Here is a 16,408-nt window from a genome sequence, read left to right on the forward strand (position 1 = left end):
TGCAGAAGTTCAGCCAAAAACTCCTCCTCAAGGTGAAGAAATTCAGCTAGATCTCGGACCAGAGACTCAACCAGAAACTCAAGCATTTTCTCAACCAGGAAATGCTAGGCAATCACAACATTAGACTATGCCACTAAATGAAAGTGAAGCTGATCCACAAGGTACCACACAAACTCAAACAACCCCAGATGTTGAGTTTGATTTATGTCCCAACATATCAAGCACTTGGCGGGGGAGTGTTACAGAGCTATGTGTTAAGACATATGCTGTTGATGATGATCATGGAATTGAATCAGATGCTAATTTAGCAAGTGTACATAATGATGATGATCAAGGTACTCCAAAGACCTCCAAAGCATAATATAATCCAAAAACAAATGTATTTGATTTCAAATTCACTATGAGAATGGAATTTGGGAATGTGCAGTTGCTTAGATTTGCTTTGAAAGAGCATTTTATACACATAGATAGAGAGTATAGGTTCATAGCCAATGATGCACATAAGCTAAGAGCTAAATGTAAAGATGCTGGTTGTCCTTGGGTGGTCTATGCTCATGTGAAGACAAATGGTAAAACTTTCAGAGTTAATACTTTATTGGACACACACAATTGTGGAATAGTATTGAATAATAGGCACATTGATGCACAATGGCTTGCAAAGCACTTTATCGATCAATTTAGATTGCATCCCAACATGGATTACTCTGCTTTTAGGGAGATGACTCAGAACACAAAGTACTCCATGGTTTCAACTTCTAAGTTCTACAGAGCTCCCAGCACTGCTAAAGAACAACTTGAGATTTTAGTGGTACAACAATTTGCAGTACTAGATGATTACTGCAAACAAATTTTAAATACCAACCCTAGAAGCACAGCTAAGGCACAGACTGAGTTGAAGGATGAGAAAAATGATATTTAAGAGGGTCTACATATGTCTAAAGGCCTGCAAGGATGGCTTCTTACAAGGTTCTAGGCCACTTATAGGTTTAGATGGCTATTTTTTTTTTGAAGGGGTACTGCAAAGGAATATTGTTGGCTGCAATTAGGATAGATGAGACCAATTCAATCCTCCTAATAGCATATGCAGTAGTTGAGAAGGAGACTACTGACAGCTATACTTGGTTTTTGGAGCAGTTGAGAGATGATTTAATCCCCACAGATCCAACCACATTCACTATGATTAGTGACAAACAGAAGGGTATACAAAATGTAGCAGAGGCTATTTTCCAAGGAGCAAATAGTTGATTATGTGTCAGATACTTGCATGGTAATTTCAAAAAGGACTTCCCTAACCTTGTCCTTTAACAATTGCTTTGGGAAGTAGCAAGGGAAACCACACCTACTGAATTTGATAAGAAAATGAAAGACTTAAAGGATGTCAATGAAATGGTTTGCAACTGGCTGGCTGCTAAAGAGCCTTCTGAGTGGAGTAAGACTTATTTTAAAGGAGTGAAATGTTACATGTTGCTGAATAATATCTGTGAAAACTTCTACCACACAATCATGGATGCGAGGGACAAACCAATAATTACACTCCTAGAGAAAATTAGATATTGGTTGATGTGTAGATTCAATAAGAGAAGAGAGAGTGTGGACAAATGGAAGCATCCTGTGCATGCCAATATTGTGAAGGTAATAGAGAAGCAAAAATAGATTACTCGTTATTGCACAGTGCAAGTGTAAATGCTACAAAATTCCAAGTTAACTCCAACACTGGATCTGGTTATACAGTTGATTTGGAAAAGTGTAGCTACACATGTAGAATGTTTGAGCTCACATGGATTCCATGTGGACATGGATTGACTACCATTTGGTTTTGCAACTGATAACTCTAGAATATAGAGTTATTTTAGTGCTTTTAAACTTAGATTTCAATAAAGGTAGAGTGATTTGTGATGTTTTGTAGTAGTTTTATTGTGTTTTTATTAAATATTAATTAAAGTAAGATAATATTAAATAGTATAGTAATGCTGGAAAAATCTCTAAAAAAATGTTGGTTTATTATCTTGATAGGTGGTCTTTAAGTTTGGAGCAATTTGAGAAAGAATTAAAGCTTGAAGTTGAATCAGAATTTGAGGAATGCTGTGGCATTGTAGCTGTATAGCATCCTGACAACTACTCTATTTTGAGGGTCCACGTGTGAAGCTTCTATTTTTTGTCTCTAACTCAATTTTTGTAATTAAATTAATTGGGCTAAAATTAATTGATAAAAGAAGATTTGAGCTTTAGTTGTACTTTGGTCCATTTGTGACAAAAAGGCCCAATCAAAAGAAAAGAAAACAATAAGGGATTTTGAAGGCCACGTGACAGAGGAGGGGGGCTAACCTAAGATAGATGTGGAATTGTCTTGTTTCCCATTTTTTTGAGGGAAATATACACGACCAGAAAGAAAAACACGACCGCCTAGTATATTTTTTTAGACTCAATTTGGCAGCCATTTTTTGACGTGGGAAGGAGACAGGAAGAAGAAGAAAAAGGCAAAGAAAGAAGAAATAGTCAATTGAGACATTAATTTGGCTTGAACTTCTCATTTTTATTTATAGTTTCTTTTAATTTTATCTTTTTAATTTCAGATTATGGATTGTTATTATTTATGTGTTTTTGAGATTATGATTATGAGCTAAAATCCAAATAGTTAGGATCATTTGAACCCTAATATGTGAAAATATTGACACTTTTATTTTGACGCTAATGCAATATGAGATTTATTAATTCAAATATTTATCTTGTTTAATATTTGCTAATGATTGATCACCTTTAGTAAATAATAGAGTTAATTTTCAATTCTGAAAGGTTGGGAGTAATTGACACACAATTTGAATGATGCATGCTTGGTTTCTTTGATTTCAATATTGTAGTGATATAGACATATATTATTACCATGCATAGTCTTAGACATATGTGATTTAATTAGAAGATTGAAACCATAGTGGCTTCGACGAAAGCCTATGAAATTAATTGGGATTCTTGACTAATAAACGCTATGTTGTTGCAGCATTGATCCAGCATTACTGTCAGTATTTTGCATATTAGGGGGAAAATTGTTCTAGCTTAACATCTCATATTTGAAACTTCTTGCTATTATTTTTCCAGTTGGTTTTTTTATTTTTTATTTTTTGCATTTAATTAGTTTCTCTTTGCCTAGTGTAGTTACCATCAATTTTATTTTCGTACTTTTGAATCATTTTACTAGTGTTTATTTTCACATTGAAAAGCATAAAAATAGTCATTGTGGAGACGATATCTGATACTTGCTACTGTATTACTTGTTGTTGACAGTGTACACTTGCATTTTGCTTAAATTTACGCAACAACAACCATGAAATATGGGGGGTATATTCATAAGTGTTATCACAAAGTATTATTCCAAGGAGCTTTTGTAGGCACAGTGGAGCCTTTGTCGAGCCCAGACAATTGGCCAAAAACTGGTCTCAATCCAGTCTTTCCTCTAGGTGACAACAACCTACCAGGAAGGCCTATGAAAAAACAAATGAAAGATGCAGATGAGCCACCCCCTCCTACAACCACCAAGACAAAGAAAACATGTCAAGTTGTCCATTGTAGCAATTGCAAGCAACCAGGACACTTCAGGACAACATGCACAAATGTAGCAGCCCTTGAGGTACTGCATATTTCACTTCAGTGCCAAAATTAATTGAGAAATCTTGTTGGCTGCAATTGACACTTAACATAATTCATTTTTCTTGTTTTAGTTGCAAAAGAAAAAAAAGAAGCCGCCCACCAAGTAATAACCCTACTTAAGAAACATTGAAGATGAGGAAAAGAAAGGAGAAACAACAAGCAAGGGAAGTTGCAAATGCACCAAGTGCTGCAGGGGAAAGTGCATCAAGTGCTGTAGGGGCAACTGCACCAAGTGCTGCAGGGCCTAGTGTTTAGGATTACTACTAACATTTGCAAGATTTTATATTTTTATGTAAATTCTTAGACATTTTTTTGGGAAAAAAAGACACCTGTGTATATGTTGGACATATAGGCAAATAATTTTTTGTTTGGGAACAAAGGGAAACTAGGTATATGTTAGAATTGTTGTCTTTTTTTTTTATGTGTTATGAACAAATGACAATTACCATGTATTTATAATTTCAATGATTATAGAAATGAAACTTACTTAAATGAAAGATGTTGATTTCATTGACTACTTTATACACACAAATTAATTGAAAGTTAAATTGTTTCATTCAAAATAAGTGCTACTTTTCATTTATAGCTGAGTTTGATACATAATCCAACAGTTACAACCTAAACACCATTTCAATATTTCAGCCACAACAACAAAAAGAAAAATACAACACAAATCAGAAGAGGATTTTGCAAGCTTTGTTTGAATTTGTTCTCAGAAACTGTAATTTTTGGGCTGCATTCACCATAGCTCTCCATATCTGATTGATTTCTTTCCATAGACATTGACTTGCTATGCATCATTGATGGTTTTTTGTCCATTAAATATGGGGGTTCATCAATTTCGGATAAGGAGGAAACTTCACTCTCCAGTTCTTGAATCTTCCTAAGCAGCTTGGGTATCACAATTGTCGAACGTTGGCACATTTCTGGGTCCAACCATCGCCAATAATTATAGCATCCAAGCTCCTTCATATACCAACCACCATTAAACATCAGAAAGAACTAATGCAAAAAAATGAAAAAAGAGAGAAGATAAACTCATGGGATGTTTGCAGCAGATTAGAAACCTTCTCCTGAGTTTGCATTCGTCCATGACGTCTTCACCACTACTGGTTTTGGTGGCCGACAATGACATTTCACTTGTCACAGTGCTTCCATCTTCGTCAAACTAGGGCTTCGACAACCAAAGCTTCGACAATTGAGATGATGATAGTTTTCCTCTTTTTTTGTTCTAATTTAATTTATTTTCTTTTTCATCTATGTATTTTTTTATTCTTTTTCTAATTTAATTATCTATGCGGGCACCTATGAGTGAGCTGGATAGGTTTCAATGGGCCACATATGAGGGTTTGGGGAGATAGTGGGGGGAATCGACATAAACAATAAATATGGTAACGAAACGTGGATTTGGAAGGTTTAACTGGCAAAAATAAAGAAGTAAGGGTTAAATGTATAAGAAGATAAAAATAGGAGGTTTTGACGCTAATTTCTATTTTTTTGAATGATTTGTTGATATGGTCGCAGACCACAAAACATAGTTGTAGCATGAAATATTTAACTAACTGAAACTAATTAGAATAAAGTTTATTGACACTAAACATACACATATTAACATTAAAAATGCAAATGTATATAATTAGAATTTGTCATTAGACCACTATTTATGCATATATATATTCTAGGTGAACTCTCGAATCGTACCATCAACAAATTATTTACTCTTGAATAGTGTTACTTTAGAGCCAAGTCAACAAACTACTTAAAAAAATGGACCAACAAAATAACATAGACATATTTTTAATAATTGCTATAGTTTGAAGATGATTTTTGCAAAATAAAAAAGTTGTAGGGACAAAACTCTACAATTACATTAATTATAGTAGTTGAAGGGGGAAACAAATTCTTATTTGTCCTATATTTTAAATTCACAAAACAATTGTTATTTTTCTAGTCTTAAAAATATGTTTTAACATATCCTAACCAACTGAAGTGTGGAACTGTGGTTCGCTGTGAGTAAAGTTTCAGAATTTAAGCCGCGCCACATTATCTCTCTCAACCATTCGCTCTCTCGCTATTGCTACCTTCTATCAGGTATGTAATGTTTGCTGTCTTCTCTTTTATCTTCAGAGCAAGCGTTATATATGTATATATATATATATATATTTGTTTATATAACCCGAGCGTGAAAGGACTGTAACACTACTGTAAATTAGCTAAGTTATAATGGCTATCTATGGAGTTATAAACTAAAATCCTTCATTTTCAATCCAGCGTTACACCATCCTTTATTATTAGGCACCTTATTTTTCTATATGAAAAGGAGGGAACTGCTTGTTAATCTGTTTGGATCTTGTAATAGTTGGAAATCAGTGGCACAGCTTCACTGTCAAACCTTCAAAGCTGGCTTTGCTCATGATAGTTTCTTTGCGACAAAGCTCAGTGCCTTGTATGCAAAATATGCATCACTTGAGCATGCCCGCAAAGTGTTCGATGAAACGCCCCATAGGACTGTTTATTTATGGAACGCTGCGCTTAGGAGCTACTGTAGAGATAAACAGTGGGAAGAGACTTTGTGTCTCTTTTACAACATGGTATCTACTGGAAGAGCAGATGATGAAAAGCCTGATAATTTCACAGTACCCATTGCTCTTAAGGCATGCGCAGGGTTAAGGGCTGTAGGATATGGCAAAACATTACATGGGTTCATAAAGAAACATGAAAAGTTTGGTCAGGACATGTATGTGGGTTCAGCTTTAGTCGATTTTTACTCAAAAAGTGGGCTTATGGATGATGCTTTACAAGTGTTTAAGGAATTTTCTCTACCTGATGTTGTTTTGTGGACTTCAATGGTTACTGGGTATGAGCAAAATGGCAGTCCTGAAGAAGCATTAAGATTTTTCTCCCAAATGGTTATGTTGGAGGGTTTAGCTCCTGATAGAGTGACACTTGTCAGTATTGTTTCTGCTTGTGCTCAGCTATCAAATTTTAAGCTTGGTAGTAGCGTACATGGTTTTGTCATTAGGAGGGGCATTCATACTGATTTATCTTTGGTCAATTCACTTTTGAATCTATATGCAAAGACAGGTTCCATGAAATCTGCCACTAGCTTGTTTAATAGAATGCCAGAACAAGATGTGATATCGTGGAGCTCAATTATTGCTTGTTGTGCTCTTAATGGGGCATCTGTGGAAGCATTAGATCTTTTCAATGAAATGATTAACCGGAAAATTGAACCCAATTCAGTGACAGTTGTTAATGCATTGCAGGCATGTACAATTGCCTGTACCTTAGAAGAAGGTATAAAGATTCATGAACTTTCTGTTAGGAAAGGTTTTGAATTGGATGTCTTGGTATCTACAGCTCTAATTGATATGTACATGAAGTGTTTCACCCCTGACAGAGCAGTAAATGTCTTTGAAAGAATGCCCAAGAAAGACGTGGTTTCTTGTGCTGCATTGATAGGCGGTTATGCTCATAATGGATTGGCACATAAGTCAATTGGGATATTTTGTAACATGCTATTATATGATATTAAACCTGATGCTGTTGCTATGGTGAAGATTCTGGCAGCATGTGCACAGTTGGGGATTCTTCAGCAAGCTCTCTGCCTTCATTGTTGTGTGAAGAAAAGGGGATTTAACAAGAACATCTTTGTTGGAGCTTCACTGATAGAGTTGTACTCAAAGTGTGGTAGCCTAGATAATGCAATCCAAATATTTGAAGGAATTGTGAACAAAGATGTTTTTATCTGGAGTGCCATGATTGCAGCTTATGCAATCCATGGGTGTGGAAGAGAAGCTGTAAATATATTTGATCAAATGGTTAAGAACTCAGGTGTTAGACCCAACAGTGTTACATTTCTCTCTGTTTTATCCGCGTGTAGCCATTCGGGTCTTGTTGAAAAGGGGTTAGAAATATTTAATACAATGCTGCATTACCAACTGAAACCAAATTCTGAGCATTATGGAATGATAGTTGATCTTCTAGGTCGCACCGGAAAGTTGGAAAAGGCCATGGAACTTATCAACAAAATGCCATTTCCAGCTGGGCCACATGTTTGGGGAGCTTTACTTGGTGCTTGTCGTATTCATCACAATGTCAAATTGGGAGAGGTTGCAGCCAGGAATCTTTTCACGTTAGATCCTAACCACGCAGGGTATTATATATTGCTATCAAATATCTATGCTGTGGACGAGAAATGGGAAAGTGTGGCAGAACTTAGAACTCTAATTAAGGAAAAGAAGTTGAAGAAGACATTTGGTGAAAGTACGGTTGAAGCAGGAAAGAAAATCTATAGCTTTGTTGCTGGTGATAGATTTCACCCAGACTCTGACCAGATTTACGAATTACTGAGAAAGTTGGAGGTGAAGATGAGAGAAGATGCTTATATTCCTGATACTGAACTTCTGCATCATGATGATAAGGTATTATAGTTATACAAGTGAGAATTTAAGTACTTCTAAGCCTTGTATAAAATTAGGAAAATGCTGTACCAAACTGGCCCTAAGATAAACCACATGGAAAATGGGCCTTTAGCCTGATAAGGAGTGGTTGACTCTCTGATCTTTAAGAAAACAGAGTACAAAGATTTAGTACAGAATGAAATCTTAGTCCCAACTCTTCTTTTTCTAATGACTTACATTATGTTCTGAGATAAAACTGAAAAGGAAAACCTTCATTTATCAGCATAAGTGAGCCAACATTGTACAAATTTGGGCAAGTTTGTTTAATTTCATTTTTGTTGAGATAAGTTGCCTTCAGATATAGACTTTAGGCACCTTCTCTACGATGGTGCTGTCAATCCTATTAATGTCTAGAGCAATGGTGTTAACCTAGACACAGATAGCTTTAACCTGACTCTGATAGTGTAGGAAGTTATATTAAATTAAATGTGGTACACTGGCGATTAATAAATATAACAACTCTAGATTTCTGAAGTTAGTAATAAGCTAAGTAATTGCTGGAGGGTCTGAGAAGTCAAAAGCATGAAGATCCCTGCAAAAAGTTTATGCTTGGTTTTTCATGGAAGTTTGGTGTGTGTTTCATATGGAAACTTTGCTAGAGGTTCTTATATAAGTCCAATTAATGAGTCAGAAAAGAATTAAAGCAAGCCACTAAACCAGGAGACCCATTAACTCTAATTTCTTTAAATGTTTATATGGCATAATAATCACAATTCATTTTGTCTCCGGTGCAAAGAATGTGCACAAGAATCATGACACGGAATGATTAGTTCATAATACATGTAAATATATATATATATAGTTATAGGCTTTTAACCTCTTTACTTCAGCCATTTTAAACAGTGCTTTACCCTCTTTTTATTTTCTAAAGGGGGATGACCCTCTACACATTTCTTTTCCCCGCCATATTGTTTGATAATTTCACACCAAAAGTACTTAAATTAAGTCACATGTAGAGTTATATTTGCTGTTAATTTTATCAACTATCTTTTAATGGAGTGAGCCATATATTCTTCTCCATCTCATTGCTTTTTTGTTTTTTGTTTTGTTTTTTTGAATAAGGTCTCATGACTTGTCGAGCTATGCAAGGAAATTCAGAAAAGCATATGCAACACTAAATTGAAAAAGGATAAGATATCCTTATGACACATCTGTCTTCAATGAAAGCTAGCTATGTTTACATGCGATTTCAAGGATGTATAAATAGGCTTGGCTTATTTTAAGGTATGCATGTCTACATACCGATTCAAGTGTTTTTTAACATTTGCTTGTTTACTATTCTAATTCAAGAAGGAAAAACTTATGGCTTGATATTTGGTCTTCAACAAATCCTATATCCTTAGTACTACTACCAGTTTGATATTTAGGACTAATATAACCAGATCATTGACATTTGACAGTATTACATTGAGGTGATTTCACATAATATGAGCTTACTCCGTCTACTAGTTCCATCTTTAATCTCCAAATCCTTGAAATCTTGTGGGAAACTACATCGAGGTGGTCCGCAGTTAGAAAAATTCCAACTGATACATACAGAGGCAACATCGTTTAATGTTGTCACTTCCATATGTAATTCGTTCAGAAGCGGTTTAAATTGGGACATACTCACTAAAAAATTTCATCACGTTGAGCTTGATGAACTGCTTGTTGAGAAAGTACTACTGGAATTGAAGGAACCTATTGATGCAAAGCAGGCTTTGGGTTTCTTTCATTGGTCATCTCACAGAAACAAATCTGAGCATGGAATCCACTCTTATTGCATAGCCATTCATATTCTGGTCCAAGCTCGGCTGAATGTGGATGCTAGAGCTTTGATTGAATCAGTTCTGAAGAAAAATTCAGGAGATTCTTCTAGATTCCTAGTGGTGGATTCACTACTTAGTAGTTATAAAAACACTGCTTCGAATCCATTTGTTTTTGATCTGCTTATACAAGTTTATTCTAGATTGAGAATGTTTGAGGCTGGTTTTGATGTTTGCTGCTATTTGGAAAAACATGGGTTCTCATTAAGTCTTGCAACTTTCAACACTTTGGTGCACGTTGTTCAAAAGTCTGGCCAGAATACTCTAGTTTGGAAGATTTATGAGCATATGATTACAAAAAGGATATACCCAAATGGAACAACAATTCAAACATTAATTAGTTCGTTGTGCATGGAAGGGAAGCTGCAAAAAGTAATTGGAATGTTGGATAGGATCCATGGGAATAGATGCTCTCCTTCTGTGATTGTCAACACCAATTTGATTTTGAGGATTTTGGATGAAGGCAGAGTTGAAGATGGTATGGAGATATTGAAAAGATTGTTGCAAAAGAATATGGTCTTTGACACCATTGCTTACTCTTTGATTGTCTATGTTAAAGTGAAGCTAGGAAATTTAGGCCCTGCCTGGGATGTGTATGAAGAAATGCTCAAGAGAGGTTTTCGGCCAAACCCTTTTGTTCTTACGCTGTTTATAGGAGGCTACTGTAAAGAGGGAAGAATTGAAGAAGCAAATTGCTTGATGCAAGATATGGAGGACATGGGTTTGAAGCCATACGATGAGACTTTCAATTACCTTATTAAGGGATTTGCCAAGGCAGGAATATTAGAAGAAAGCTTAAGAAGTTGCAAAAGAATGGTGGAGCAGAGCTTCATTCCAAGTAGTTCTGCTTTCAATGAGATGATTGAAAAGCTTTGTGAAAATGGAGATATGGAAAAAGCTAATGCAACATTAACTCTATTATTAGAGAAAAAAGGTTTCACACCAAATGAAACCACTTATGCTACTCTCATTAATGCCTATGAGAAAAAAGGTGATGTTGAAGAAGTTGTCAAGCTCTTTTATGAAATGGAGAACATGTTACTATCTCCGGGATCATCTGTTTTTGCAGCATTGATAAAGAGCTTCTGTCAGTCGGGTAAAATGGAGGAAGCTGAGAAACATTTTCAGATTATGAAAGACCGTTCACTAGCTAGAGACGAGTGTTTGTATGAGACAATGATGGCTAGCTACATTGAGAAGGGAGACAAGAAAAGGGCCCTAAGACTTCACAACGAAATGGTTCTTGAAGGGCTAAGGCCTAATTGCCAAATACTTGATACCTTTCCAAGTACTGCTAACTGTCAAGCTTCGTGTTCACTTGGTAAGTTTCAGTCATATTCCAAAGTACTTTGATGTGGCTTGTAGTTGTTAATATATGTCAAAAATAAAATAACAGTTATATATGTTCATTTTCAATATAAATAGTAGTAATTTAGAGCTTTCTACTCCAAAATTTAGGTGCAATTCGTTTGATAATTACAACATGTACAGAATACAGTTATTTATGTTCATTTTCGTCATTAGAGATGCTACAATGGACTTACAAGTTCCGACGATCAGAAAGACCAGATTATAAGTAGTTAGTCTCAATTACTTTTTTGTCGTCTTTTTTCACAACTCGACTGATGCATATATGTTTTTAGTCTGATTTGTACGAAATATGATAAATCATTCGAGTGAGAGTCACTTATAGTAAAACAACAAAAACTTAACTCAAAAGTAAACCATGTGCTTGCAGTTTCAAATTACCTTGAACATAAATATAAACTATTGGTTTCTTTTCCGTGCACACCCATCCTGTTTTCTGTAGCTTGATGATTTTCAGCTTAATTTTTGTAGTGTATATTTTAATTATTTAGAGTATTTATAAATTTTTAAATAATTTAAAATGTCAAAAACAAAGTTCAAACATAAGACTTTTTACTGGTATAAAAAAACTAATCATAAGCGTAACAAACTATTTTAACTCTATTCTTGCATTATAAATTATTTGAAATTTCTTGAAAAACTTATAAAAGCTCCAAATAAATCATAAAAAAAAATGCATTGAAAACACAAATTAACTTAAATATTAATGTAAACATAAATGCAAGAAAGAAAGACTAAAAAAGAATATCCTTTTCTATTGTAATTGTACTTTTTTTCTCTTTCTTTTTTATGAGAAAAGAAAAAAAAAGGAACTTACCAAATAATAATAATGATTATCTCATTTCCGACATTCATTTAGTTAATCGACCGATAGGAAACTCTAGATCAAATTCGTGAGGAGTAATGCTTGATCCTTTCTACCAACTTAAAATCTCAATTCATACTCCTTGTATATTATGCATAAATATTATCTTACATAATCTCCATTACAAATCCTTTGTACATCTTGATAATTCTAACCATGCACTCGTTTACTAGATTTTGATTTAATTATAACGTGCTTTCTTTTTTGTAACGTAAACATAAATAAAAATTATTATTTTAAATATTTGACACATGTTGTCTTTTTAACCTACAGATAAACGTCTATATGAAATCTTGATTGAAATTCTATATTTTTGTTATTATAGGGTCATTTTAGTTTAATAAAAATTGATAGAAAATGCAAGAAGGAATTGACAATAATAATTTATTTTTAAAATTCTGGAAAGATTAAAACCTCCTTAAGTAAACTATTCATATTAAAAAATTTATTATATTTTAATTTAAAATATGAGTATTTGTACAACATTATAAATTATAAAACTAGGGATACATTCAATAAGCACCGTTTTTTATACCAATTCTTAATTCAATAATATATCATTAGATAAAATGATTCAATAGTTAAGATTTGAGCATAATAAGAATATTAAATATTAAAATAAACAACCGATAAATAAGAAATATATTTATGGTAAAAACTAAAAAATGACAATGATATACATATGCCAAAAATAATTCATGACACCAAATTATATTTATTTGTAGTACTTATAATTAAATGGGTATGGTGCAAAATGACCCTTAATGGTGTGTGAGAGTAAGTAAATGTCCGTGTTTTTAATTTTGTAGTAAAATAGCATAATCATCTCTTTAATATCACATATTACCAAATATGACAAATTACTATTTTATTCTAAATATTTTAATATTATGGTATATGTATATTATATTTGTTTAATTAGTTTTTATTTTAAAGTTATTTTGATTTTTTTCGTTTTTTATGGGTTGTTGAATGATATACTATTCCACAAAATATATATACTAAGTTGAAAAATAATATACCATCAAAACTTGCAAAATTATTACTAAAAAATATATATACTATGCTAACAAAGTTATATACTACCATTAAAATGTATATACTATAATACAAAATTATATACTACTACTATGTATATAATAAAATAGAAACTAAATATCACAAAAAAAAAATTATATACCATACCACAAAAAATATATACACTAATTGGAAAATAATATACCAACAACCTATAAAAAACTTAAAAAATCAATATAACTTTAAAATAAAAACTAATTAAACAAAACTAATATACATATACCACTATATTAAAGTCATACAGTCCAAATAAATAAATAAATTATAAAAATGGCAATTTAAGTAATCAATAATGTAGAAGGGTCATTTCTCTACAATTTTAAAAATGAGGACATTAGCTTCTTCATGCCTTTATTTTTGGCCATTTTCTATAATTTCTCTATAATTAAAACATATGATTTTAAGATAAAATATAAAAAAGAGAAAAGTGTGTTATGATAAGATTATTATATGAGGAGTGATACGTTTAATCTCCTATTTCAATTTCTAGTAAATCTCTACCCCAAAAACACATAACACAGTATTTGTTTTTCTAAATTTTTTCTTGGCGGTGTTCGTTGTAGTTACAAAATCTTTTATGCAAATTTTCGAATTTTTTTGAATAGTTTATAGTGCCAAAAATAGGTTTGTATTTTTTTAATGTAAGCTGAAAGATCAGGAACTCTGTTTTCGGCACTGTAAACTATTAATAATTTTTTAAAAATTTATAGGTTGGATGCCATAACTACAACGAACACCGTCATTAAAAAAATTGGAAAAAAATATATAGAATACTTTTCCGTTAAACTTCTGTTAGTATTAGTTAGACTTGTTGATTATGTTAGTTAGGGGCTAACTATTTTTGTTGGTTTCTCTTGGTCTATAAGACCATTTTCGTGTACCTTTTGACAATAATATACAATTATTTTTTTCCTTTTCCTAATATGGTATCAGAGAATAATACACAACCCTAATCTTCTCCCCTCTTCTTCTTTGCTCTGCCGCCCTTCCACTTTTCCATGGCTAGACCATGAACAAGAAGCTCCACCTCCCATGGCGAAACCACCTCCGGCGATGTCCCCTCTGCTGCAAATCGCCCAGAATATCATCATGTCCATGGCGAAACCACAACCAGCGCTCTTCCTCGCGTGCATCAAGAATCAATGGCCACTGAAATTCCTCAAGAAAGGGCTTCTCCTATTCCTAAGCACCTCAACACAAGGCCTCGTCTCCAAGTCGAAGACACTCCCTACTTCTTGAGCTTGACAGATCACATAAATCTCATCCTCACAGCTTCTCTTCTTACTGGTCCCAACTATCAATCCTGGAAAAGAGGTATCTTTGTTTCTTTAGCAGCCAAGAACAAGACCGCCTTCGTCGATGGATCCCTTCCCCGACCCCCTCCCACTGATTCTTACCTATCCCATTGGCTCAGATGTAGCAACATGGTCATATCTTGGATTTTACATTCTGTTTCCCCCAATATTGCTGAAAGCATCATGTTTCGTACCACTGCAGCTGCTATGTGGAAAGATTTGTCTGATTGTTTCAACCAATGCAATGGGCCTAGAGTTTTCCAACTTAGAGAATCGGCTATTGCTCTCAAGCAAGGCAACCAAGATGTTCAAACTTACTTCACTAGACTCAAATTTCTTTGGGATGAATTTGCTGAGTTTCATCCTACTGCCACACTTGTGGAGCAATGGAAAAGCTCAATGATTTTTACAATCTTGATCAAGTTTTACAGTTCTTGATATGGTTGAATGAGTCTTATCATCTCATTCGTGCTCAGATTCTTCTACTTGACCCTCCCAAACATCTCTAAGGTTTTTTCTATGGTCATTCAAGAAGAAAGCCAGCGGACTCTTGGCTTTACCACCATTCATTCCATTCCCACCATTGCTGCAGCAACAACACCTACAACTCAATATCACCCTCCTAGGTCTAAGAAGCCCCGAAATTTTTGCACCCATTGCAATAGACCTGGACATTTAATTGACAAGTGCTACTTCTTACATGGCTTCCCTCCTGGATATGGTGCTCCTCGAAAGCCTCATGAAAAACTCAAAGCTGCCAACATTGCTTCCATCACCACCGAATCTTCCACCACCAAAGACCCAGATCCCTACCTTTTGACAACTCAATGTCAACAATTAATCAACTTGTTCACTCAACATTTGAACAAAGGTGCAACAACTTCAAATTCTACTCCAGCCCCTGTTTCAAACTTTGCTGGTAATTTCTCTCAATTTAATTGGATTATTGACAGTGGTGCTACTCACCATATTTGCTACAGTAAATCTTGCTTTTATTCTTTTGATTATATTCCTTTTCCAAAGCATGTTTGTCTTCCTAATGGAATCTGAATCCCTGTCACTGCCATTGGAACTGTCCGAATAAACACACATATTATTTTACATAATGTTCTTTACATCCCTCCATTTCATTTTAACCTATTTTCTGTCTTTGCATTCACTAAAAATGTTGCATTCACTTTAACTTTCAACTCTGATTATTGCATCATTCAGGAGGAGACTTTGAAGATTGGGATAGCTGAAAAGTCTGGTAATCTATACACTATTCAACAAGATAGCTCTCTTGCTTTTGATTTTAGTCAACCTATCTTGTGTAATAGTGTTTTTGATGCCACTCAATGGCACACTCGGTTAGGACACTTAAATAAGTCTTTTGATTTTTCTGTACAAAATCCCTATGAAAAACATTGTAGCATCTGTCATTTTTCAAATCAAAGGAAATTACCTTTTGTTTCTAATAATAATCTTTCAGCACTTCCTTTTGATCTTATCCATTTAGATATATGGGGTCCATTTCACATTATCAGTATAGAAGGATATAAATACGTTCTCACTATTGTTGATGATTGTACTCGATACACATGGATTTACTTACTAAAGGCTAAGTCAGATGCTAGCACTATTATCCCTAATTTTTTCACTCTTATTAACACACAATTTGCTTCCGACATCAAAATGGTTAGCTCTGATAATGCTAAAGAATTAAATTTGTCTTCTTTTTATGCAACAAAAGGAACACTACAATAACACTCTTGTGTTGACACTCCTAAACAAAACTCAATAGTTAAGAGAAAACACCAACACATAATTAATGTTGCACGTGCTCTTTCTTTTCAATCTGCTCTACCATTTTCTTATTGGAGTTATATAATACAAACATTTGTTTATCTCATT

General features: G+C 34.0%; 2 protein-coding genes across 4 annotated transcripts; both read left to right on the top strand.

The window, feature by feature from the left end:
- Positions 1-5,558: 5,558 nt before the first annotated feature.
- Positions 5,559-11,507, top strand: LOC133823967 (putative pentatricopeptide repeat-containing protein At3g01580). Of its 3 annotated transcripts, none has more exons than XM_062256825.1 (3): positions 5,559-5,733; positions 5,914-8,066; positions 9,168-9,516. In XM_062256825.1, the coding sequence occupies exons 2-3, from the start codon at positions 5,955-5,957 to the stop codon at positions 9,174-9,176; spliced, it is 2,121 nt and encodes a 706-aa protein (XP_062112809.1). In that variant the 5' UTR covers positions 5,559-5,733; positions 5,914-5,954; the 3' UTR covers positions 9,177-9,516. The 3 variants fall into 3 exon arrangements, with proteins under 3 accessions (XP_062112809.1, XP_062112811.1, XP_062112810.1); XM_062256827.1 differs by lacking the exon at positions 5,914-8,066 and having other exon boundaries at positions 5,581-5,733; positions 9,168-9,329; positions 9,506-11,507; XM_062256826.1 differs by lacking the exon at positions 5,559-5,733 and having other exon boundaries at positions 5,749-8,066.
- Positions 11,508-14,362: 2,855 nt separating this feature from the next.
- On the top strand, positions 14,363-14,953 carry LOC133825630 (uncharacterized). Its single transcript, XM_062258544.1, has one exon. It carries the CDS (start codon positions 14,363-14,365, stop codon positions 14,951-14,953), a length of 591 nt encoding a protein of 196 aa, XP_062114528.1.
- The last annotated feature ends 1,455 nt before the right edge of the window (positions 14,954-16,408 follow it).

This window comes from Humulus lupulus, chromosome 3 (assembly GCF_963169125.1).
Source record: "Humulus lupulus chromosome 3, drHumLupu1.1, whole genome shotgun sequence".
Taxonomy (NCBI): domain Eukaryota; kingdom Viridiplantae; phylum Streptophyta; class Magnoliopsida; order Rosales; family Cannabaceae; genus Humulus; species Humulus lupulus.

Excerpts from the sequence above, each read along its gene's own strand:
- LOC133823967 (XM_062256825.1), top strand. The coding sequence starts at position 5,955 with ATGAAAAGGAGGGAACTGCTTGTTAATCTGTTTGGATCTTGTAATAGT.
- LOC133825630 (XM_062258544.1), top strand. The coding sequence starts at position 14,363 with ATGGCCACTGAAATTCCTCAAGAAAGGGCTTCTCCTATTCCTAAGCAC.